Raw genomic sequence first — 24,419 nt, forward strand, 5'->3', positions numbered from 1 at the left:
AAAAATTTTGCAAAAAGAAAAATGAGGCATTATTTTGTACTACGCATAAAAATTCCCACAGTGACAATTATACATAAAGAGTAAAATACTCAATTTGTAACTCTTTTACATCCTTACAGACTATTTGTTTAATGCCAATGCTCATGGTCAGGGACAAGTAACCATTTTGCAGGGCCTGCAACATAAATTTGAATTTTCTGCAATTGTCTCACCTTGCTGCTGATACCCATCTCCAGCAGGGTGGTTACCACATAGGCCGTGAGTGACACGCGGCCCTGTAAACCCCCCTGTAGGTCCTTGTTGATGAGCTGCCCCAGCGGAGGGAAGGACCCATCAGGGGCCTGCTGGGATATGATCCACTCCCGAGGCTTCTCCAGTTCCACGGGGTCGATGTAGATAAAGGAACGAGCCTGGGAAAACGACTTCAGCACAAACGATGTCAACCTAGGGTTGGAAGAGAGGAGAAATATTTCCTGAATTGAATTCAACTTCTCTATTCAAGGTACGTTTGTACATGGCCTCAAAGCATCATAATACATGTATACACACAATAGACAAAATACATCAACAATTCATTTTAAATGCACATTAGTCTACATTGATCACGCTAGATGCATGCTATCATTATCATCACGGGTGGCTTGCCCGCACCAGGGCCACTCTTTCTTTCCAGACAGCTCTGTCCCCCAAAACGTTCCTTAAGTCCTCAACCCGCAACCCCGCATCACAAGCAAGCTGGTCTATGTAGGTTAGCCGAGGTAGTTGTGATTAAAGACTTACCACATGGATCCCTGAGAATCCCTGTTCCCGAAGGCACTGTAAGATCCATCCTTCCTACGGTATGTCAGCTGGCGCTGGTACCCTAGAGCAGGGAAAGAATGGATACTGGTGCAATATCTACTGGTGCAACAGTTAGACTACACCTATCCCATGGTAAAGTGGATGTATTGCAATGCCAGTACAATGGGAAAAGATGTTGATATAATGGTAGCAGTTTACAACCATCATCTCTTCTATTGTTCTTATAGTTAAAAATGCAAGCGAGTTCATGGTGCGAACTGCACATGCTTAAGTTACAAAAAGGTGACAGTTCACAAAATAACTACTATAGTTCTTAAATGTGTAGAACTGACCAGGCTTTACAAATGTCCTGACATGATTAATTTATGTCTCACCAAATGATAATGCATGCACATTTTGAACTGTGAACTGACTTATTTTTTAATTTTTAATTTTTATTGGTATGCATATAAGACAAGACACAGTGGTAAATGCACTCTAGCAAAGCTAATATTAAACTGACTTCTTGATACCTTTGACCAGGTAGGTTGTTGCCTCCTCCTCCACCTCCCAGGACAGCTGCCCTGTCCTCTCCAGGTACTTCATCACAAACACGTTGGGCGCAAAATGGATCATGTTCTGTTCACCGCACCCAAACGGCAGCTTCAGGAGGTCATGGAGGTTCGTCAGGGTGGGGCCCATGACATCACCTGTAACCATGGAAACAAGGACAGAGATTGTAAACACTACTCAAATCCATATCACTAAGAATGGGGACAGGGCCATGTTCTGATATACCCAGGCATATATGTTCCCTATGTTCAGACGTCCCTATGTTCTGACACCTCTATGTTCTGACACCCTGATGTTAGGCCAAGGTGTGTTGAAACATAGGGATGTAACCATAAAATCAACATCTTAAAAAAGTTGATAGCCAGTGCAGTGTCAAGTACCTATAGCCCTTTTCATAAAGTGTAAAGTTGAAATGTGGAAGGTCATCACCTATCATGGTGGCATGTGCCCTCTCTGACCCTGGAATGGTGTTGAGTGGCAGCCCGAGGTGGAACACCTCACTGTATGTACCGTCTGTATCTGGGGATCAAAGTTTAGATGGGTAATTAGTAACAGCAAGTCACACAACACAATCTAATGTTGCCATCAAATCTTGCTTGGTAATTCTTAACTTATACTTTTACTTTATCATAACAAGACTTAGTGTAGCAAGTGCATGGAAGAAGTGTTACTGTGACCTCACTTTTTGTTTGAAGAAGTCTGCGAATTCGGGTTAAAAAAATAAATAATTATGTAACTGCTAATCTTGACTTTGAACTCTTTAGACTAACAACTTTAGAACTCTGCATACAAAAAAGAAATTCAGCACCAAGGCCAGACAGAATCGGCTTCACTGGAAGAAACCATCTACATCAGGGGTGTTATAAAAAGCCACCTACCCTCCCTTCTCCATATCTTAAACTCTCCCAGTGACCCCCAGCCGGTAGAGAAGCCGATGTACTTGACAGGCAGTGGCTCAGGGTCAACCCAGGTCATGATCAGGGAGTCATTAGTGGGCTGAATTCCATATCCAACCTGTGGAAACACGGGAAAAAAAGAGAAACAAGCTACTCATAGGTACACAGCCTTGACTTATCCATTACAAAACAAAGCATCCTGGAGAGAAACAACCTTACTGTAGTAGACTGATTTTAACTAAGGTTTGGGACTGCACTCATTGCACTGAATCAGGCCAAGGAGGTTAAAGAAAGAGAGGAGAGCGTTCCTATTGTTCCATGTTTGCCGCGAGTGTGAATCACATCGAAGTGCTAATTGCCCCAATCTGCATCTCGCCATGCTAGCGTGGGCCTTTGTTTACGAGTGAGTTTCAACATCACTCGTCCAGGAACATCGATTTGGGGCCGGGATTTCAGCGATTTTGAGGATGATTCTCATTAAATACAGCGCTACTTTTACTAAGGAAACAGATATCAATAGTGACGATACTTCGCCTGAGGCAAGTGCGAGCATAGTTCCCCACGGGCCACAGAAATGTGTGTAACAACAAGTCACGCGGTGTAGAAGAACGCTGGGTCGGCTTTCATAGCCCAGGACACACGGAGCTATTTCATAGTATTTGTAAGAAGCTTGAGAAACGCTATGCAACTTTATTTTCAAGTCTGTCAAATTAAGATATCAAGCCATCTGTTTAAAAAAAATGCGTTCCTCGTGAGGCAAAAATTCCCTCAATACCGACAAAATAAATTTCCTCGGAAATATCATCTTGCTTCCCATCATTGCCATGAACATCCACGGAGCCCTCAGAGTACAAAATTCATGCATCACGACCAGCAAAAATCGATCGCAAACAGCAACAACAAATACTTATTTGGCACACCCAAGCCCACTACTATCGTTGAAAAAAAGTCTCTTTTGCGGGGCAAGCGTAATAATTTTTTAATAGACACATGAAGTAGAGAATATTGTTCATAATTCTGAGACAAAAAAATCGGGGATACAGCGACAAAAATGCCTGTAAATTCACTCAACTTGGTCGCACAGCGCCGAAACAAGTATCGACATGATCGCCATCTTGGTCTCTCCACAACAGTACTGTTTGCACACGTCACCTTCGCTTCCCAAATAAGGAAATCTGCGGAAACTGCGCTCATCTCGCTCGCAGTTCAGCAACCCTCGGTCGTCCTCGGCCGGGATCGCGGTGCATGACGTCATGGCTGGGCTCATGTGATTGGCTGACACGTCCGGGCTCATCAGAAATGGCGGGAAACCCCGCGGCCATCATGGTCATCAGAGACGCGCCGCCGGATAGCGGAAACAATGGGCCCGGAGGGTCTGAACAATAGCCCGCAGTGGGGTGTTAATGACTGAGCTCTCTCCTGTGATTCTTTAACCTCCTTGATCAGGCACACCTTGCAGGAATGTGAAGCAGAACCAGTCAGTATTGCTCCAAGAAAGATGACGCGGTGGTAACTGAAACATTGGTATTAACTCATTGTGTTACTTATATTATTATCCAGTGATCAACAACTATTCATTGATGTACTAGACTTACATGTAAGCCCTTACAGATGAGTAAAGCTGACTGACCTCAATAACTCCATCAGTCCAGGACAACCAGAAAGCTCGGAACTCGTGCCATGACAGGATCTCTGGGGTGGGGACTGTTACCAGGTGGTCTCCTAAAGGTGTCAGGTCAGAGTTTATGGTTACATCTTTGCTGTCGTAATAATGCAGTTGTTAACCACATAACTGACAAGTCAGAGAAACAACAAATTTCTTTCTGTGTTCTCGCAGTTTGGATTGCGCAAAAGTATGAAGAGCACTAATTTTTCAACATACAGTAGTTTTCTTCAGATGACAAAAAATGTAATGTGTAAATGCAAATGACTGTTAAATGCATATGCCTCTATGTGTACATGAAAAGATAATGTACTAGGGGTGGGTACTGGTATGGTGTACCGGTACAAAACTGTTTTTTCTTATTGGACCGGTCCAGAAAAAACGGACCTGAAAAAATTCGGTAGACCAGATGTTGGACTTATTGGAAAATGAAAAGATTAGATATATGATCAGGCAACAAGCGCGAGGTAGAGTAGAGTCTATAGTCATTTCCACCAAGTTTTACAGTCAATCGTACAGAGGCAGTAAGCCTTGTAGGATTTTAAAAAGCCAGTGGGAGTCGAATACACCACAAAACAGGTTTCTCTGTAGGGAAATGGACCATTGTTTGTAGTATCGTCCATTCACAAGTTTCCACAATGACTGAATCAGGTCCAGGCTCAGGTCCGGACATGGACCTGATCCTCTGGACCTGAACCGAACCTGGACCTGAATTTTCTGTACCGGTACCAACCCCCCGGTCTATACTGTAGATATCAGTTTTCTTCCTCTGCATTAAAATGAAAATGCTATCATTATAAAGATGTTGTCATTTTAGTCAAATTATCAAAATAAGACATTTCTTGAGATGAAGTTTCTAAGAGCTTTTCAGGACCTATAGGAAATAGTGTTCATCGTGATCTACCTTGTTTAGACCTTGTAATCCAGGACTGCGTATTCTGCCAGCCACCAATCACAATCTCATACATACTGGGCATGTCGGTCGGCCTTGCAGACAGCGATAAATGGACGTCGTTGCTGGCTTTTGTAGCAAAGGTGAATATGGTTGTCTCCGTGGGCTTTTTAACGTACTGGTATTCATACTTGTTGGGAGTTGAAATGTGGATTCTTTCTGGAGGAGGGATATTTGCATATGCATTGATTAGCACAAAATTATATCAAGAAGTGTATCATCAACCCATTTGTATTGAGGTTAAACACAAAATAGATTAAGCGATGATGACAGAGTAGATTATGTGAAATTATTTTATTACATTGATAGTTAAAAAGATTCACTCACCATTTGGGCAAAAGTAAACACTGTGAGTGTAGGACTTCTGAGTTCCCTCAGCCTGTTTATATAGAGAAAGAAAAGAAAGTTATTTCTGAATCATGAATTGCTCCATTCCGTTTTATGTAAAACATCTGCTCTTTACTTCCACAAATTGTATACAAAGAATGACCACTGAAACATACAGGAAATGGAAACTTGATTAAAACAGTATGTCTTGCATTAAAACACTAATCATATTCATTAGTGTTATATCAGAGATATTGCACAACAGGAAGGTCTCTGACCTCCACTGCTATCTTGTGAGCCACGTGATCCAGCCCGACCCTGACGTTTGGTTCGCTGTCCCACGCGTCTGACCTTTCACCTTCACAGCACCGCTGGTCCACAAACGCTTCAGCATAGGCTGCAGGGAGGGAAACAAGTTGATACCAGTTTAGTGGTACCTTCAGTTGACATATATTTGTAAAGTGGGTACCTTACTTAAGGCCAACAAATTTCATTGATAAAAACCAAATCCTTTTGCGTTTTGCGTAATGTATTTTCAGTTCTACGTTCTACATCATATTCCCATATATGATGTATATATAAGTCATGTTTAGCACAAATCTAATTTAGGATGCAATCATATGACAACCCCAACATGAGATTACCCATTAAAGGTATGCACTGCAGCTGCATGGTACCAGCAAATTTCTAAATTGAAAGACAAACTGAGATATGGACAGGAATCCTCCAAGGACTGTGTGACTACAGTCAGTGATCTCAGTTACATTTCAGGCAAATGCTTATTCCTAATATAGTATGTTACAGATGCAATCAGAGAAGACTAGAGCTAGAATAGTATGGATTCTATGCCAGATATAGTGTCTAATTAATGGCAATACCATTACAAGACTGTTGTATTATACCTGTGATCTCCATGTTTCCAAGTTCTTCAAACACCATGGCAACCGAGGTGTGCTCCACCTGGTTACGGCCCACGCACACCTTTCGCAGCTGTTTACCTGTCTTCTGATTCAGGAAGGACACACCTGAAGGCACCTTCACGGTCATGTGCACCTGGAGAGTTACAGTGTGTATACATTTTATGAGATGTCAGCATAGTGGACACCTGATGATGTTTTGACAAAAGTGTGGACATTAATGGTGGAAGAAACAAATCTAAATCTTGAAGAAGTCAGTGTAATACTATAATATTAAATCGCCAAAGCGGTGAGTTATGCCCCTGACCTCGGTGCAGTACTCCAGGTAGTTGTGGATGGACAGTGGTATCTTGACCTGCTCCCCGCGTACCACGGAGTACGGGAGAGTAAAGTCCACGAAGAATGGCTTATAGGTGCGCAGTGTGATGGGCGCGGCGAGGCTGAGGCCGTGGGTCTCCGACATGGAGAAGGCCTCTGTTACCCAGCTGGTGATGGTGTCCGGTGTCGTCATGGTAACGGTCTCGTGTTTCCTAGTTGAGCTGAAGACAATGGAACCATACGGGTAAACAGTCTTGTTTTCTTGATGCAATGCATTTTTCGCGACACCTCAAGGGTGGTGCCTATTCAATGCATTTAAAAAATTCTTCACACGTACTAAAAAATCTCTGATAAATTAGTTTTCATTCATTTTTTTCCCTTTCATTTTCTTTTAATAAACAGTCCTGTAAGTTAACCAAAAAAAAAATATCCATCAGAGTCATTTTAGTATTAAGTTGTTAAATTATCGGTCATAAGAAAAGGTCTATTGCTATATATGTACAGGCATGGTAAGGAAAAATAATACATTTGTACATATGACCGACCTGACATTAAAGCATTGCCATATCCATGTTTCTGGGAAGAAGACCCGTTTACGTTTCTCAGCCTTCGGAACTCCGTCGTGGAAGACAGACATGGTGAAGGAGCTAACGGACTGCATCAGTTCTGAAGATAAAAGAGTCATGAAATGGGTTAAACTAACCTTCAGCTTGCTAAGATAGCACTTTAATACCAAATTTCTATTGGTTATGGGATAAGGCAGCATAGAGATGGTTAAGAGTAACTGATGATACCATATAAGTGTTGCTTTTCCACAAATGACAGTCAAAGTTTTAAGTACACCAGTCCAGTTATTTAAATTAAAGGTGCTACAAGATTTAAATCAGTTTCATTATTTTCATTTTTACTTTTGTTAGATCAAATTAAAATCAAGTTGTAGGTAATTCCTTTGAAATTGTATATTATAAATACAAGCAACATAAAAATTTATCAATTTTATCCTATTAAGTATTATGTAGACCAGCTAAATGATGATATATATGGGATAAACCAGCTCCTGACCTGACTGTATCCAGTTACTGGGGTCCTGTCGATGGTTCAGGCTTACAACGTCTGTCATCACCTGCAGACCTGTTTCCTGTTAATAACAACAACATAAACATATTAAATATCACAACAAAAACAATCTTTTTTTATGAATACAAATAACTGCTATAAACTTAAAAAGGCACTCTTATTAAAAATCTTAGTGTGCGAAGGAGAAAAGCAAAAATTGTAAATATCAGAATTTTGCCGGCTCCTGTCCTTGGTGCTGAAAAGTTGTCCTTGGTACTGAAAAGCTGGTATCACTTGCACCGTATTTGAGTTTGATTTGATATGACATTTTGCGCTACAACAGACACCCATGGTATGGCCACGTGCAAAGAATGTCCCATGACAACTGGCCAAGAAAGGTCCTGAACTTGTCTGTAGTGGGCCAGAACCCGCGTGGGCGCCCCAAGAGGAGATGGGTAGACAATGTCAAGGAAGATCTTAGGAAACTGCAAAAAGCCAACCCCCTTGACAGAAATGGATGGAAGGCAGCAATCAAACCAAAACGTCTTGGCGACACGTCCAACCTCTGCAAGACAGGGAAGAACGGACGCTAAACCGGATAGTGAGTGAGTGAGTGAGTGATGATTTGGTTTTATTGCTTCCACAGGAATCAGACTTTTCTACGGATATCCTTGACAAACAATAGCAGGGCTCAAAATACTTTTTCTGCATACCTGCACTGGTGAAGGTGGTATTGAAAATTACCTGCACCAGAAAAATTTACCTGCACCACTCTGAATATAGGAAGTATGCATCACACCAAAATTGTTCAGGAACCATTATTTTATACTTTATAGGTAACATCAATGCAGCTAATAACAATCCACACCATAGGATATTTATGTCTAAACCTAGTACATGGACCTGGTGCAGGTTAGGTGCAGGTAGACACCAGCTAGAAATACCTGCACAGCTCCAATTTTACCTAGTACACTAACCTGAATATGCAGATGGTATTTCAAACACACACATACACACACACACACACACACAGACAAATTATAATTCAAAAGTGGAAACTAATCGTACCATAAATGCATACATGGCATCCCTGGAGTGTATAAAGTTCAGCCACAGTGAGGACCTCTTCTTGCGAGCGGAGTATCCCCACCAGAACCGCTCGTCAGTCTCGCCATGGGTCACGTCAAAGGTCTCCAGTTCTCGAAAAATCTGTATAACAAGTGCAGTAAAGACTGATATCACTGGCAAAAGGTTACCTTTAACTTCTTACTGAAAATTTACTGAAGTCTGCCAAAAGATTTATGTAATATTAGATGAGGTTCTGCATGTAGCTCTAGAATTGAAAACAGAGAGGACTAAAAATATGTCAAAATCTAAAGTACCACAATCTGATTGGTCTTGTCAGCACAAGTTGAGTGTATAACTAAGTGTGAAATGAAGACAACCATGTGTTACCATTTCCTTGGTGAGTTGGAAGCCAGGCCGTAGCAGATAGACACTCCTGTCCACGGAGGCCATGCACACGCACGACCCAGGCTTGGACTTCACAGCAATGTCCACTCTGTCACCTGGTAGGGTCTCATTGTACGGTAAGGACAGAACAACCTGCAATCAATGGTAAAATAAGGAGTTTCTAGGTTTTCTGCAACTGTGGTCAAAATACAATTATGGATGTCTTGCAGTTTATTGTGAGAATTGTAATATGTGGTCGAATACAAAATTCTTATATCCTAAAATTCATTGAAACTGGTTAATCCTAAAACATGCCATGTAACTTTTTTGGTAAGTAATACTATGTAAAACTGTTGGACAAGTCATCCATATTTGAAACCCTTTTAGTTTGACTTATTAATTAACTCATGTCATGTTTCTGAAACATTGTGTACAACCAATTAATGGCAAGTACAACCTAAGAAAGATTAAAAAAAGAACTGGACAAAAACAGAACATGTTGCATTTTCTTGCTAAATTAAATTTTTTTAACTCAAGCAAGGTACGTTCCATTGTTTCTCTCCTCACACCAACATACCTTACTCTCGAACTCAGGCTCCACCTCAAGCTGCATGCTGTCTGCCACCCCCTCACCGTTGGGCCGGATGTAGTACACAACAACTCTGCTGAGGGGCGCCATTGCGTGGGTCACCAACACTTGTATCCTGGTCTCGCACACCTCGGGCATCTCCATAGGGGGGTCAGTGGAAGTGTCTGAAAGGAAAGGAGATTTCATATGGCAACAATGCTATAAAATAACCTCATGCTTGTGTAAATGGAAAAATAATGACAGGACCAGCAAAAAGTAGTTATTACAATATTGGCCAGACGGTCCTTCATAATGTAGGGGTGGTAACTGTACAGGTTTGAATGTATTTATAAAGAGTTTATTTCCTGAATAGTAAGTGCCCACCTTGTCTGTTGGTACCATTGATGAACTTGATCACACCTTCCTCCAGGATCCTGGTCCTGTTATCATCATCATCCTTTCCCTCCTCCTCCTCTCCATCTTCATTCTTTGTTCTCTCCACCTAGGAGACCAATGACAGCTGTCAATCAAACTGCCATCACTAAACTGTATTCTAATGGAAACTTCCAAGGATGTTATCATGATAGAAAAACTAACTTATTTTTCTTGTTTTTCTGGCACTGATCTCTTTGTCTATATTTGTAGACCACTGATCTCTTTGTGTATTTTAGTGTGATTCATCTCTTTTATATATGTAAGGGCAAAGAGGGAGTAAAAATCTGTGTAAATGATAATTTTTTCAATATACAAAGAATGACACTCAATGACAGCCCAAAAGCTTACCTTGACTTGTAACTCCTCCACAATATCTTTGGGATGTTTCCTCCGATGTCCTCTCTTTCTTTCCTGTCTTTTTCCTTTCTTATCTTCTCTCCACTCTTCATTTTCCTGACCTGCAGCTTCATCCTGCTGTTCTAGAGATTCTGGGTTCTCTTCTGCATCTCTTCTGATGATAACATGGTCGGGGAGTGCTCTGAAACATACAATATTGCTCCATGATATAAGATCTAATTATGACTAATGGATGTATTAGAGCTGATCATGAATCTCTTCTATATATTTTCTGACCCTTAACTGTTCTCTCAAGACATTGATGAAAAGTTTTTCCATCAATAAAAAAGGCTCCAACAAAACCAATTCTCAAAATTTACAATATGTTATTCTATAATCAAAACAAAGTTCTAGGCTACATCTTCAAAAAGGTAACACATTAGTAAATTGGTAAAATTAAACAACACAGGCTCCCTCAAAGTCCTTTGATAAATTTTATCTTGACCTTGCCATGTTGCGTACCTGTGTAAGCCAGACTGGACAATGTTGCCCCGGGAGACCACCTCATAATGCAGTGTGAAGTCGCATGGACAAGTGGACAGCACTGTCAGAACAGCTTTCTTACCAACCTGAATGTGCAAAAACATTAAAGCAAACAATATTTTCTTAAACAAGTTTTGTCAGTGCGAAGCCAAGAGACCATTTCAGGGCACTGATCTTGTCTGGTTATGCTAGGAGATGGCAGTGACTGTTGGTTTTGAAAGATTGTGAGTTGTATTTAGAAGGGAAAGAGAGAGTTTCCATTATGATAATTCACTAGCAGAGGGACTTAACTTGGTCAGAAAGATTGGCCAATCACAGAACACCATCTCCTGATAAAGTTTGCTGTGCATCGGCCAATCACGTCTGACTGAGCACTTACCAGACGAGTACCCTATCATACTTGGGTTAACTGCATATATCTGGGGTACTGCACTAGAGAGATCTCTGCAAACACTTACATGTCATGTTTTAATGTGGACTGGATATATGCTATGAAACCCAATGACCAAATTTTTTGGTAAAGTTAGCTTATTTAAAATTTTCTATAAAGGTGAATCTAGGTATTAACAGTTTTTTTCTTGTCTTCACCTTGCTGTGTTGAAGCTTACCTGGACTTTTTTTGGAGGGTTCTGCACCTGGATGTGACACTTGCTGGGGGAGTACCAGTTACTGATGGACAGGTACGAGCTGAAGTAACTCTCACCGACCTCACGGCCTTGGATTGCCAACACTTTTGCCTGGAAGAAGCAATAACAATAATTCTATTTTTTGATGGAATCTCATAATATATCAGCTTGTACTCTTCTACTCCAACCTGGTGTATTACATGTGTATGCCATAAGGCAGCTTGCAATACAACAAACCTAACAAACAAGTTACAATGTTTTTAACTTGGATTTTGGTTGTACCTTAAAGTATTGTACATTTCATCAACTTAGTCAGTATATGAAGCTTGTTGTAGCTTTGTACAAAATCACACTCACATCGAGCCAGACGTTTTGTGCGATGTTTGGAAGGGCCGGGATGTCAAAGATAATCATGCCTTCAGTGGACACAAACTCCTTGGTGTAGAAGAATGCCCTGTTGACGTCAGCCTTGACTTGTACGGTGATGTTGTTGGCTGGGCTGCCATCAGGATAGCTCACAAGGACCTAATGGAGGGGGGGAATTTTTATTAAAACATCTGCAAGAAAATGCAGAGGATCCCAACAGATATTTTCAACATACTCTACATGCCTTGTTGTGTCCATGTGGCTGCGTTAGTAGACTTGAGATTGAGAAGTCATGGTAACTAGATGTAACATCATGTGTCCTGACTTTGGTTTGGGAAGTGGAAGGAGAGGGTTGGGGTCTGACTTCAATTACTATGTCCTAGACAGAACCCACTGCCCCTTAATAATGGCCTCAAAATGGCTTCATGGGAACTACGTACTAATAGTTCACCTTCATCAGCAGTGTGACCTTTATCTGTTGCTGTCAAAATTATACAACCTTCCATCAGCTTCATAACCCTGAAGACCTCATTTCTAAAGCAACGGAACCCAATATAGGTCGATAAAGGTGAACCAACTCTAGCATACCTACCTTCCCAATGTAAGGCAGACCTGGCTTGAAGTGTCTCCTGGTGTCAGGAGAGAACTCAATGTCAATCAGCTGCTTGTTGACAGGAGTGGAGTCGTCCACGGCGGTCTGCGTGCTCCCGTCACCCGTGGTTACTGTTGCCTCGACAACCAGCACGCCCCGGAAATGGTCAGACAGGGTGGACACTCCCATGGCGTTGGCACAAACGTTAAATGACGCTGTGTCGTCAATCTGGGTAGCGGTGCGTTTGCATATTAGTGAGTTGCATGGTAATTTTGAACCTAACGCCTGGATCACAAATGTTAGTACTGGTGCCAAAAGTCCCTATCATCTCTTGATACCATAGCAGATACCTGTACAAGAAAAATGAAGTTCTACTACAGTACCAAGCAAGGAAAGCCACCAGGAGGTCCCCACCGATGAGCATCTTTAGGATTACAACACCAGAAACTCCACATACATGACATTCTATAAAGTTATATACCAAATATCATCACAGTACAATGAGCGATTAAAGGTAAGAAAAGCAAGGAAGAACAACTCACGTCCATGCTGTTGAGGACAGTGGGTCCAATCTCATCCTTGTAGTAGCCGATGCCATGGATGGTGGTACTGACAGTCAGCTTCCCCTGCACAGGCTGGCCAAAAGTGTACCTGTAAAGATAACATAGAGAGTTATATTTACTTGCATTCATGAGAATTTACATGTACATGTAACAAAAGCTGTATGTCACACAAATATACCCATACCCATTAGTGCATGGTGCTTTTTCAAGTAGCCCAGGTACTGTAATGTCTCAAGAAATGTTTTTGGCCAAGCCATAGCCTCTTCTCTGTGTGTTGGGTTCTTTTAAGTGCAGAGGTTTGACACCATAATCTCACCTCATACACAGGAATATAGGATCGATGATTAGATTTTGGGAGATGGATCCAAAAATTATAACTGCATAACCACAGCGCTCCCTATTGATCATTTAAAAAATTGCAGCTAAAATGAAGCAATCAGTTATAACACCTTGGATGATGCTTGCACACCATGGGTACCTTTTCGTGAATTGCCATCTATTGATATGGTGAAAATGTCATAACGAAATTTCTCTACTATGGAGAATTGATGAGAGTTGATGCATGTTAGCTATTTGAAGTCTTAATATGCTTTCAAATTGGTACAATGTGCCCATGCTGTGCTTATCACTTTTGCCACAAACCACTCAAAGTCAAACCCACCTTTGACAAGTAGCATGTTGCTAAGGAGCCACTTTACAGACTTTGTTTAGTTTACACACACTGGAAGTGGCTAGGTGATCCTAAGCCGCTCAGTTTGACACAGGATCCCTAAACAAGGATTTAATAGTGGTCTCTCACCTGAAACTCACCTAACAGAGGAACTGTCACGGTACACATGTCACTGCATGCATCACTTGCTTTAAGTAAACAAAGAAGCTGGGGAGGTCCATGGTTAGTGTATGTGTGGGGGGCATAAAATGTTCTTTTGTTTGCATTCAAAGGGGCCTAAACTTCATATTACATTTAACAAAGAAAGCTCCATAGTTCTGTGTTGAACACATATATTAATTTACTTAATCGCCTGTCAGAGACATGAAACTTGCATTCTCCAGTTACTATCCATACGTGTCACATATTAAGGAGAACCATCCCCAAACCTAGCAATGAACCATCCCTACATCACAGCCAATTCAATGTCTAATCTGCATGAGAAATGTACCCTCCCTTGAAACATAAACTCTTAAACTCCAACCCTAAACATGTTTCTGCCAATCCAAACACACCTCCACCATTTAGACCTATCTGACATCTGGTTACACTTGAAGAGAGAAATACAGTGCAGTTCCATGGTTTGACAAACCCAAGTGGTTGAACAAGCTTGAAAGCAATGTACATAGTTACCTCCTAGCTACAACAACTCTTCTACATACAAGTGCAAAGCAGTTTGTGCCACTCAGTACATGGTGAAAATGTTAGCCATGACTATCCTGAGATGTGTACACGCTCTAGTTCCTAGTGTTTACGATATATTACCTTACCCATGGCACACAAACAAGAAAGACGTTTTTGCAGAAGACACCTATTGGGACACCAAAGATTCTTCTTCAAAAGGATACTTTCTGATGAGGTAACAGTAATATAATTTTGTCGTACATGAATTATGTAGTTTAATGTGGTCCTACACCAAAGACAGCTGTAAGTTACAATTATTATAATCTTCTCCATTTCAGAGTGCATAATTTTAAGGTATTATACTTAAGATATCTTTCCTGACCATTACTTGGAACAAACATTTGATATGCTTATTGAAGACTTAAAGGTGAACAAGTACTTATAAATTAAGCACTAATTTTGTATCTTCACAGTATAACGGCACCCAGTTGATAGCAAGACAAGTGTTTCAATCTCCTTGGAAATTCCTAATCATTGTAATGGATACTACAATGGACACACTCTGTTGATTTAATTCTGTTCTGACAATAAACATTTATCCACTATATTTCATTTTTCAACTGAATTTACCCTGCAACGTAAAATACTGTAACTAAAGTACACAGTTGTTTGCTACAAGTTTTATTTAGTACTACAAAGACCATATTTAACGGTACATTGTGCAACATGGGCAGTGACAGGATTTTCTACATATATAAGGCAGGTAGCCAACTTTTGGGCTCAGTAACTCTATATACAACTCAGACTAAACTACAATTCACTGTGGAGAAACTGTATGAATCAAGTTATCATTTTCAAAGTTCAAGTAGCGACATCATTTAGTAAGTGACCCTTGCACAGATTTCGATCTCTAATTGCTTTTAAACACAATTTGAGTTAATCTTTTTCTAGCTGCGACTGATTTTCAGCCTCACTCGGCGACACAGAGTCTGATTCCGTCTCCTGAACTGCCACCATTCTGTCTCTATTCAGCTCTTCTTGTTGAACTTAGCTTGACATATTTCTCCACCAGTCAGGAACAATGATTGTAACTAGGGTATGGAAAGATTAATATCTTTTCAAACATCAATAAAAAAGTCAGGTGTATTTATCATCAAACAAGTGGATAATGAGGTTGCTAGCAACCGTCTAATTCTGTTTGCCCTTCCAACCAAAGTGCGGACATAGTTCACACATGCACGTTCGCAAAACAGCGTTTTGTTCGCCTAATGCTTGGGTGCTTTGCACGAATAATAGACCTGCCAAGTACGTGAGTGAGAAGATTGGGGAAAAATTTCAGGTGGGATTCCAGGCACTTTTTGGCATAAGCCCGTGGCTCAAGATATTTTGTTTAAGATGGTTGCCTGTTGTTGCTGTTATTTGTCCAGGAGTTATTTTGATTTGTTGTTTTAACTTAAAAGTGCAAGAGACTGTGCTGTGTGGATCAGTAAGGTAGGTACTATATGCACTTTTTCCATTAACTTTTGTGTGCTTCTCTTGGCAATTGAAGCGAAAAATATGTCATTGAGGCTTGTCATGCACTGTGGAAAAGCTGAAAATGTGACATTGTGTTATAGCCAATTTTTGTCTCAGTCTCTGATGTAATGTAGATTTGTGTTGAACTTGACTGTTCTCTCAGCCGGCTTTGAAGAGCAGGATCTGTGGGTTATAGAATCACACTTCAAAGTCACAGCCCTTGTTGTACCAGCTGAACTTGGCCATGAGTCTGCCGGTTAGACACAAGATCATGTTTCATTTCAAGAGAGCTCTAAAATACAACTACATCGATGTAGCACCAACTTCAACAGAAACAGTTTTTTGAGAATGCTTAGAGATGTACTCATGCATCATCATTAAATATGTCTGAGGTACATGTACATGTACATGTATGCCCAAGGTACACGTATGTGTATCCAGGTGTTCAAGACATTCTTCAGAAGGCCTTGATAACTTTTTTTTTCAAAGTTGCCAAGTTGCTGGGAACCATTGTGAATATTACCATGGCTGAGGTATTTCAGATATTGGGTTAGCTTTAATGTACTAATTACATTGTACGTACAAAGGGAACCAAGGGAGATAAGGAAATTAGGAAATTATGCATTTGAAAATAGGCTACCAGACAAATCTCTATGGGAAAATTCTGGACCATTCAACCTGTATGGTTCATTCTACTTTTTTCATTATTTGTGCTTAGAGCTTGCCCCAAAACTTAATTTCATTCCTTTCATTCCATATGATACTTACACTCAATCTTACAACCTCAACAATTCAGGCATGGGCTGAAGATATCTCCATTTATGAAATTATTAACTTAACGTTACATGGGATACCATTAACTAAAATGATGCACATCATATTGTCACTGTCTTTAGCCAAACTGTGCTCCATAACAAACAAAGCCCCAGGCCAAAAAATGACTGACACAGATGTATACAACACCAGGCTTAGCTTAGTTCTAAGGACACCTTAGACTGACCAGAAACACAACAGTTGAGAACGTCACACTACCTTTTTCACTCTTTGTCTAATTTTCAGTTTTTCCTGTCAACTTGATTAACTTCCTCTACACATAATTGTACACGTGTATCTCTTAGTGCCACCTGCTCAACTCCAAGGCTTGCTGGCATCTTAGATATGCATGTGACCCACTTTAAGTATCGACTGTTGTTAAAGGCCTGGTCGTCAAGAGGGCTTAAGTCCACTTCCTGTATGTACTATACAACAGGTGGTCAGAGTAAGGAATGGAACTACATAGAGCAGAACATTTGGGATTTACAAAGTTCTCACAATTTCATGCATGGCTCATAACAAATAGGTAACGTTAATCTATTACTTTGTTTTTCAGTAGATAGACTTTATCCAAATCTAATCATGTTATAATGCTATTTCTGTATCCAAGGTACACTTGAATGACGGGCAGCCATGTTGAGACACCTAGAATAACTGATGTATGCTAACAATGGTAAAATAGGTCATTTCATTATACATGCCTCAAATTTGTTCTGAAAAACAACTGTTTTGTTACTTTTGTTCCAGAATCAAATTGCCTCCGTTAAAATAAAGAAAACAATCAATTATTTTAAAAGTCATCAATAACAGTTTTTGAGTTAAAGACAAATTGTTTAGAACATTCATAAAAGTGTTTGGATTCATGCTTCAATATTTGGTATTCTAATCTAATCTACAATCAACAACAGTCACTGCAACAATAATACAGTACTGTATGATAATATTGTAGTAGTACATTTGTAAGTAACTAATACTGAAACATTGTGCATTATGCTTAGATTTGGTGTAAAACATCAACCAAAAGTATGCATATTATTACTGTACTAACTGAAAGGTTTAATTTGAGTTTCTTTGAATAATTTTCAAGACCTAAAACCTAATAGGTTAATCATCATTTGATATCACCTATGACCCTTGTACCAGTAAGGATACCACATTCTCTGATAACCACAACAAACAGCTGTGGTTGGTATGTGCTGTATGGTACCCAGGTTAACACCACACAAAGATATCTACTGCTAATAGCACTGGCAAAGAAAACACTGCAAACTGGAGTAGCTACAACCCCATCTGTTGGTGAGTGTGTTTGGGACACCCAAATATTCCCAGGCATTTTGAAGGCACAAAGTAACACTGCCAACAGGTACAATATGCTTCTTTCACTGCAAAATACATTTAAGTGTGAAGGTAGGAATGGGATTTGTTTCAGTGGCAAAACATGGAAAGCAAAGGTAGGCATGTGAGCTAGAGGTTAAAAGAATCAATTAATATGTAATCAATTTGGGTGACCTTTGTTTTCCACTCTAGAATACTAAACAAGCAACATTTGTCTTGCAGGTGAAACATATGAGGAGTGAGACCATTTGCCTCAAAATCTTTTGGGTCATCAGGAAACCACATCAAGCCGAATATCTGACATGAACAACTATTTAACAGATATGTTGTAGAACTTCAGATTCGTCATATGCCAGAAGAGCTGGGGACAAATTTGAACAGACCCTTCTCTAGCAATACCATGACACAACAATTTGGACGAGAGACGCAGTTCTACCACCCGTTTGCAATAGGGGTGTCTCGTGAGCACGTATATGTTGCAGATCGGGCAGGGAGAGGCCGTGTTCAATGCTTCACCTTCCGTGGGGAGTTTGTGAGCTACTTTGACTTGAGGTTTAAGAAGGAAGAGGACAGTGAGGCGATCAACGGAATTGATGGACACGAGGAGGATGAAACGCATGAGGATGAGATGGAAGTGACTGATCTGGAGACATGGAGACAGCTAGAGCTAGAGGTGGAAAGTGGTGCGCTGATTGTCGACGGCAAGGGCAAAGTTGTGTTTGTGGGACGCGGAAAACCGTGTGGAATGGAGGAGTACACCAGCATGGAATGCACACCTGTAATCTATGCTCACAATCCTGCCACCGAGCAGGCAACGATCACCCAGATCACTGGCGTGATTGTTAGTAAAATCGAGGATGCACGACTTCTTCCTAATGGCTGCATTGCACTTGCTGATCAGAATCAAGTTCATCTCTTAGACCCAGCGGGGTGTATCATGTCGAGTTTAGACTTGTACCATCCAGAGGTGTTTCCCGAGAATGCATCAGAGACATGTACATGTGGCAATGACACAGGCCAAGGATCCTTCATACGCTATCCCGTACGTTTCACGGCATGCAAGCAAGACCAGTGCATTCTGCTACCCGTGTCGATTACAAAGTATGGCGAGATCAAAGTCCTGGATTGCAGGAAACAGACGGTTTGTTTCCAGTTTGGTTCCCTCGGATTCTGCGACGGACAGTTCAACGGAACGGCAAATTGCAGCGGACCTTACAACTATCCCCGCGACTTGTGTGTGGACATTTGGGGACGGATCCTGGTTAGTGACTATGGTAACTGCCGCATACACATGTTTGACAGAGAGGGGAGGTTCATTAAGCATGTTGTGACAAAAGGGAGCGGACTGCACACGCCCATAGCAGTCAGAACTTCCCGCGACAGTAGGGTGGTGGTGCTCAATGCTGCTCCTCCTTATGTTCAAATTTTCCCCTACGAACCTTAACAAATAGATGTGCTGTGTGAAAGGGACCAAGTGCTCTTCTATTGTCTGTGCAATTGTCTGTCTGTGCAATTGTTACAAAATCAGGCCCCTCCTTTTCACGTTGAAGAAGGACAGACAGCCACGTAATAAGATACACCAAATAATAGTGACTGGATATGATTTGCCAATGTCTTGTAAAGGCAATTTCTTACTTTTGTTTCATATTGGACTATAATAACTTTGTTCCCACCTTACACATTGATTTGTAGTAATAAAACCTGCTCTTTGACAGATCTGCTAAGTGTGTCACTGGCGAAAGGTATAGTGGATAAAACGTCTGTTCTAAAATAATATCCAGTTGCTTGTGTAATTGCTATTTGTCAGTTCCTCCTGTGATTATAATCTCATCCCTTCAGCAACTGTATTACGCAATGTAGATTACATGTGAAAAAGGCTTCCCTGGCAGTGATCATTAGAAGTTTAAGGGACGGCCCCCTGCTCACCTGGCTGTGATGTTCACCTGCTCACACCTGTCCAAGTCTACGATGTATTTGGGAGGCACGATGATGACCTCGAACTTGGGCAGAACTTAAAGGAAAGAAAATTCTTTACATCTAGTGGAAATATGTAACATTACATGTACGATTCACAAAGTTTTTCTCAGAATAACCAAGAAGCTTTAAAGAAGCTCCATCTTAAGATTGGAAATTTCCGTTTTTCCCATTTTGAAATGTGCTAATATTTTCAATATAAAAGCACTTGGTGCAAAGTCTTTACATATGATTGACAAGTATGATGCACAGTTGTGAAATATGATAATAACTTTCATGAATATTCATTTTGAAAATTTTCTTCCTGCAGGAATTCCTGCAGGAATTCCTGCAGGAAGCGTTTTTCCTGCAGGAATGCTGCAGGCATTCCTGCAGAAATTCCTGCAGGAGAAAGGTAAATTCCTGCAGGAAGAATGTTTCCTGCAGGAATTTCTGCAGGAATGGCCTTATAATTCATATCTAAATCAATGACACAAGGTTGCTGTAAAACCTAGGTTAGGTCAGTGAGATCAGAGAATTCTAAACTCCTTGGTGATCTACAAGGTAGTTAAACCTCTTTGGGTAAACTTTAGTCTTCTATGCAGTGTTAATATACTGACCTGTTCTATACACCAGTGGAGGCACTGAATAAGGCAGCTACATGTACCATTCACTTCAGTCTCTAATTACCTGTCATTATAAATCAATACACGCATTTTTGTTGCTGGCTTTAAACACCTTCATCTAGGTGCAAAGGAGATTATATAATGACTTCTCTAAAGATAGGTGAGAAAGGGGAGGGGAGGTGATAATATCACACTCTTGTGATAAAAAGGCCTTTGTCCCAATCTCAAGGATTTTAGAGCATGTAAAGAGTTCCAGATGAGGACAGGGTGTTGTTCTGATTGATCAATGTTCTGTGATCTGATCTGATCTGGTGACGGTTGATTATTATTTTCTATTGGGCACTTAGAACTTCATTAAACACAGCTGTCCAGTAGGTATCAAAAACCTAATAAATAAGATTCATTTAGCACCAGTGTTTAATGAATTTCTAGGTGTCCACGCACCCGGCTCGCGACACTTCTAATATTGTGTTACAGTGTCATAACTAACATAAAATATGACTGGTGAATGCCACCTGGCTATATGCTAATAAAGGATCAATGTTTTACCCTGAGGGGTGCATCATGAGATAAAGCCGCCAGTGGTTGGTTTCTGTAACCCAAACACCAGCTATCAGCATGGCAAACAAGGCGGTTCATGTCATCTACTTTTCCACCAACTGAATGTATCATTTGATTTACTACAGTTTAGAATTCAGTAAATAGTTACTGGAAGTTCCGAAAATAATTTCATCAGGTTGGCACTGATAATAGGATAAAGGTTTTTACACAACATGTAACTAAAAGTACTGTACTTTCATTGTACAGTACTTTTCTTATGGACTCCAATGATTATCCTATTAGGGCACCCTACCCTTACAGTACATGTGCAATTTACAATAATTGAATTTATACTTTTAAGGGAAGCTTAGGCCTGTCATGAAATTTATGAATTTTGTGTTTATGTTCCTGACTTGCACCTACATGTACAATCAAATTGGCTTAGATACTAATAAACCCTAAGTGGTGATGTTAAAGAATTAAAGAAAAAAATGAAAGAAGTAACCATGCCCAAGCTTCTGTACTTCTGAAAACTATGAGTAGCCACTGAAGGAAATGCATTTTCTTGAAGTGAAGTTCATTCATAGGTCAGTTATTTCTAATGCCAGGCATCTCCAGCAACAGTCAATAAAACTAGGAAAACAAAACAATAAAAAATGCCTCCATTATATATCTGTTTTATATACATAGTTAAAGTCAAGTCTGAAACATCTAATGAAATCTAATGCATTGTTTAACAGTTTCAAAACAAAATTAAATGCATAAAAAATGCTTCCTGTCATTGTCAAGGCCATTCCTGCAGAAATTCCTGCAGGAAACATTCTTCCTGCAGGAATTTACCTTTCTCCTGCAGGAATTTCTGCAGGAATGCCTGCAGCATTCCTGCAGGAAAAACGCTTCCTGCAGGAATTCCTGCAGGAAAAACGCTTCCTGCAGGAATTCCTGCAGGAATTCCTGCAGGAAGAAAATTTTCAAAATGAATATTCATGAAAGTTATTATCATATTTCACAACTGTACATCATACTTGTCAATCATATGTAAAGACTTTGCACCAAGTGCTTTTATATTGAAAATATTAGCACATTTCAAAATGGGAAAAACGGAATTCCAATCTTAAGATGGAGCTTCTTTTTATCAGGTAAAGGTTCTTTGGAACATTACAGACAGAAAGTGGCTGATGGGAATGTTCGAAAAGGGTATAAAATGATATTCACCAACAAGTAAGGAAGACGTTTAATACTCCATAAATTACTACTAATTAATTCAATAATAATTTATTACTTTATTGTCTGCTTAATCATGAGAAAAGACAAGGGATGTACAACGTGTCCTGATTTGTACAGAAGAATTAAGACAATGCCTGTGGAAAATGCTGGAACAATGGCCAGAATGTACATTTGATATTGGTTATATACATATAAATATGATAATGGTTATATATAAGATTTATGATAATGGATATGTCATCAAATCATATGAGTACCACAAACTATCTGCTCAGTAGTGCCATACATACCATATTTCTGAATACTGAATGTTTTGTTGTACGTCTGTCTCTGCACCTCCACAAAAATGGTCCAGTCCCCCAGAATGGGCTGGTCCGAAATGGGGAAACTCATGTTCACCACCCCTGCAAAAATGGGACAGTCCAAATTGCATCCACATCCACAATGCATTTTTACTCTACAAGCAGAGGTTTGTCTTGCTTTTTATTGGTTAATTTTCACTTAAATATGTGATGCCTAATATGTTTCGAATATAAGATAGAGTTAAGTACTATATATATTTGTTTTACCTTAAGAAATGTCAGAAATGTGTCATTGTGGAAGGAAGTAACATGGGTAACATTTAATTCTCAGTTAATAATCATAGCCCATGCAAAAAAAGTGTAATTTGTACAAGCAATAAAGCAATGTTGCAAAACTGTTTATAGTCAATACATTTATGATCAATAAAAACAATCTCCAAAAACTGATTTTTGTGATTCTGCTCTTGTTGACTAACTGTCCAATACAATGTTCAATAAATGCAGAAATCTTCAGTCACAGGTTTTATGTTCACAGTACTCATGGTAACACCTTTACTGCAAACTTAAAACCACTACAAAAATCCCTTTTCTCACCTCTGCCCACCTAAACCTTAAATGTTTCAGACATGACCTTAAAACCATCGCAAACAGTCCATTTTCTCCCTGCTGTGAGACTAAATCTATTCAATCTTACATAGAGTTACAGTAGCTTATTTGTAAGCTGGCTGACATGTATATTAGGTACATCTGTGCAAGAAAAATGGTAGCAACTTTCATCTCAACTTGAGCACTGTGATATCTGCCAGTAAAGATTACACTGACAGCTGTATCAGAAGATGAAACCGTGTGTTGTGATCGAAATGAAGGACTGTTAAACAACTACATGTAGACCATAAGTGGTGTAAAACCATTGAACTAGGCAGTTTAAAATTACAGGGAAATATTCAGAATATCTAGAGCAGATCTCTAGATATTCTGCCAATAATCTCTTGAATTAGAGGCTAGGCAGTACGAAAGAAGAAGAAGATCTAGAGCTCACCACAGCAAACTGGCTTTAGGTCCCTCCACTGGATCATTTTTGACCCTCGTGGATCCTGATTAAAAACAAAGACAGATTTTAAAATTGAAATCAGAAAAAAAAAGAAAAAAAAATGAACATCAGGCTGATCAAAGTCTAAACAACCTTTGTGAAAGTAAATCAGAAAATATTCAATCTGCAAAAATTTATTTGCAAAAAACATACCATTGATATCTGCTAGCTATCAAAGATATATAAACATTTATCATACTTCGTGTTATATACAATTAGACATTCAGAAAAGGTGTCTTTTTCACAACTTTGCAAAACTAAACTTAGTCGGAAAACGTATTCAAAAACCTTTGAATCATATTGCTTTAATTATCAAATTCATCAAAACAAACAATTTCTTACACTTTATGTTGATTAATTTATCACACACAATATGCCTGAGAGATACAAATTGTATGTACTTCTCTACTGGTAATACAGTAAGGACCTCTATCAGTCCAACTCAGTACTGCAACAACAGGCCATTCGATACCATACACATTGTAGTCTCAATACTCACCGTTATGTATGCCTCCATCTAAAGACGAAAGGAAAGTGAACAAGTTCAGTAACTGAGGGAAATGACAAGAGTTACTTACATGATAGAGGTGTCAGCATGTTAATGCTAATATGATTTGTTTTCTACGTCAATTTTAAACTATCAATTCATCGTTATGGTGAAAAAATAAACGAGGAAGAAAAGTTGCTCTTAAGTTAGAACCCACACAGTTAGAGTCTTGATT

General features: G+C 39.8%; 2 protein-coding genes across 4 annotated transcripts in view; one reads left to right on the forward strand and one right to left on the reverse strand.

Moving 5' to 3' along the window:
• Window positions 1-24,419, reverse strand: part of LOC118410828 (C3 and PZP-like alpha-2-macroglobulin domain-containing protein 8) — a 47,625-nt gene that overhangs the window by 11,587 nt on the left and 11,619 nt on the right. For both annotated transcript variants that reach the window (XM_035812661.1, XM_035812662.1), the window contains 27 exons: window positions 24,197-24,214; window positions 23,647-23,701; window positions 22,596-22,709; window positions 19,886-19,970; window positions 12,943-13,051; window positions 12,401-12,628; window positions 11,800-11,967; window positions 11,425-11,553; window positions 10,796-10,902; window positions 10,286-10,475; window positions 9,887-10,004; window positions 9,512-9,687; window positions 8,938-9,087; window positions 8,551-8,691; window positions 7,489-7,564; window positions 6,972-7,092; window positions 6,416-6,647; window positions 6,094-6,244; window positions 5,470-5,588; window positions 5,192-5,243; window positions 4,817-5,023; window positions 3,880-3,971; window positions 2,232-2,367; window positions 1,783-1,872; window positions 1,314-1,490; window positions 781-862; window positions 213-444 (listed from right to left, as the gene is read on the reverse strand). In XM_035812661.1, coding sequence (XP_035668554.1) covers window positions 213-444; window positions 781-862; window positions 1,314-1,490; window positions 1,783-1,872; window positions 2,232-2,367; window positions 3,880-3,971; window positions 4,817-5,023; window positions 5,192-5,243; window positions 5,470-5,588; window positions 6,094-6,244; window positions 6,416-6,647; window positions 6,972-7,092; window positions 7,489-7,564; window positions 8,551-8,691; window positions 8,938-9,087; window positions 9,512-9,687; window positions 9,887-10,004; window positions 10,286-10,475; window positions 10,796-10,902; window positions 11,425-11,553; window positions 11,800-11,967; window positions 12,401-12,628; window positions 12,943-13,051; window positions 19,886-19,970; window positions 22,596-22,709; window positions 23,647-23,701; window positions 24,197-24,214 — 3,555 coding nt within the window. The remainder of the gene's footprint in view (window positions 1-212; window positions 445-780; window positions 863-1,313; window positions 1,491-1,782; window positions 1,873-2,231; window positions 2,368-3,879; window positions 3,972-4,816; window positions 5,024-5,191; window positions 5,244-5,469; window positions 5,589-6,093; window positions 6,245-6,415; window positions 6,648-6,971; window positions 7,093-7,488; window positions 7,565-8,550; window positions 8,692-8,937; window positions 9,088-9,511; window positions 9,688-9,886; window positions 10,005-10,285; window positions 10,476-10,795; window positions 10,903-11,424; window positions 11,554-11,799; window positions 11,968-12,400; window positions 12,629-12,942; window positions 13,052-19,885; window positions 19,971-22,595; window positions 22,710-23,646; window positions 23,702-24,196; window positions 24,215-24,419) is intronic.
• Window positions 14,336-19,890, forward strand: LOC118410831. Of its 2 annotated transcripts, none has more exons than XM_035812666.1 (2): window positions 14,336-14,531; window positions 18,182-19,890. In XM_035812666.1, the coding sequence occupies exon 2, from the start codon at window positions 18,309-18,311 to the stop codon at window positions 19,401-19,403; it is 1,095 nt and encodes a 364-aa protein (XP_035668559.1). In that variant the 5' UTR covers window positions 14,336-14,531; window positions 18,182-18,308; the 3' UTR covers window positions 19,404-19,890. The 2 variants fall into 2 exon arrangements, with proteins under 2 accessions (XP_035668559.1, XP_035668560.1); XM_035812667.1 differs by lacking the exon at window positions 14,336-14,531 and adding an exon at window positions 15,514-15,635.

The sequence above is a fragment of the Branchiostoma floridae genome, chromosome 3, assembly GCF_000003815.2.
Source record: "Branchiostoma floridae strain S238N-H82 chromosome 3, Bfl_VNyyK, whole genome shotgun sequence".
Lineage (NCBI taxonomy): Eukaryota > Metazoa > Chordata > Leptocardii > Amphioxiformes > Branchiostomatidae > Branchiostoma > Branchiostoma floridae.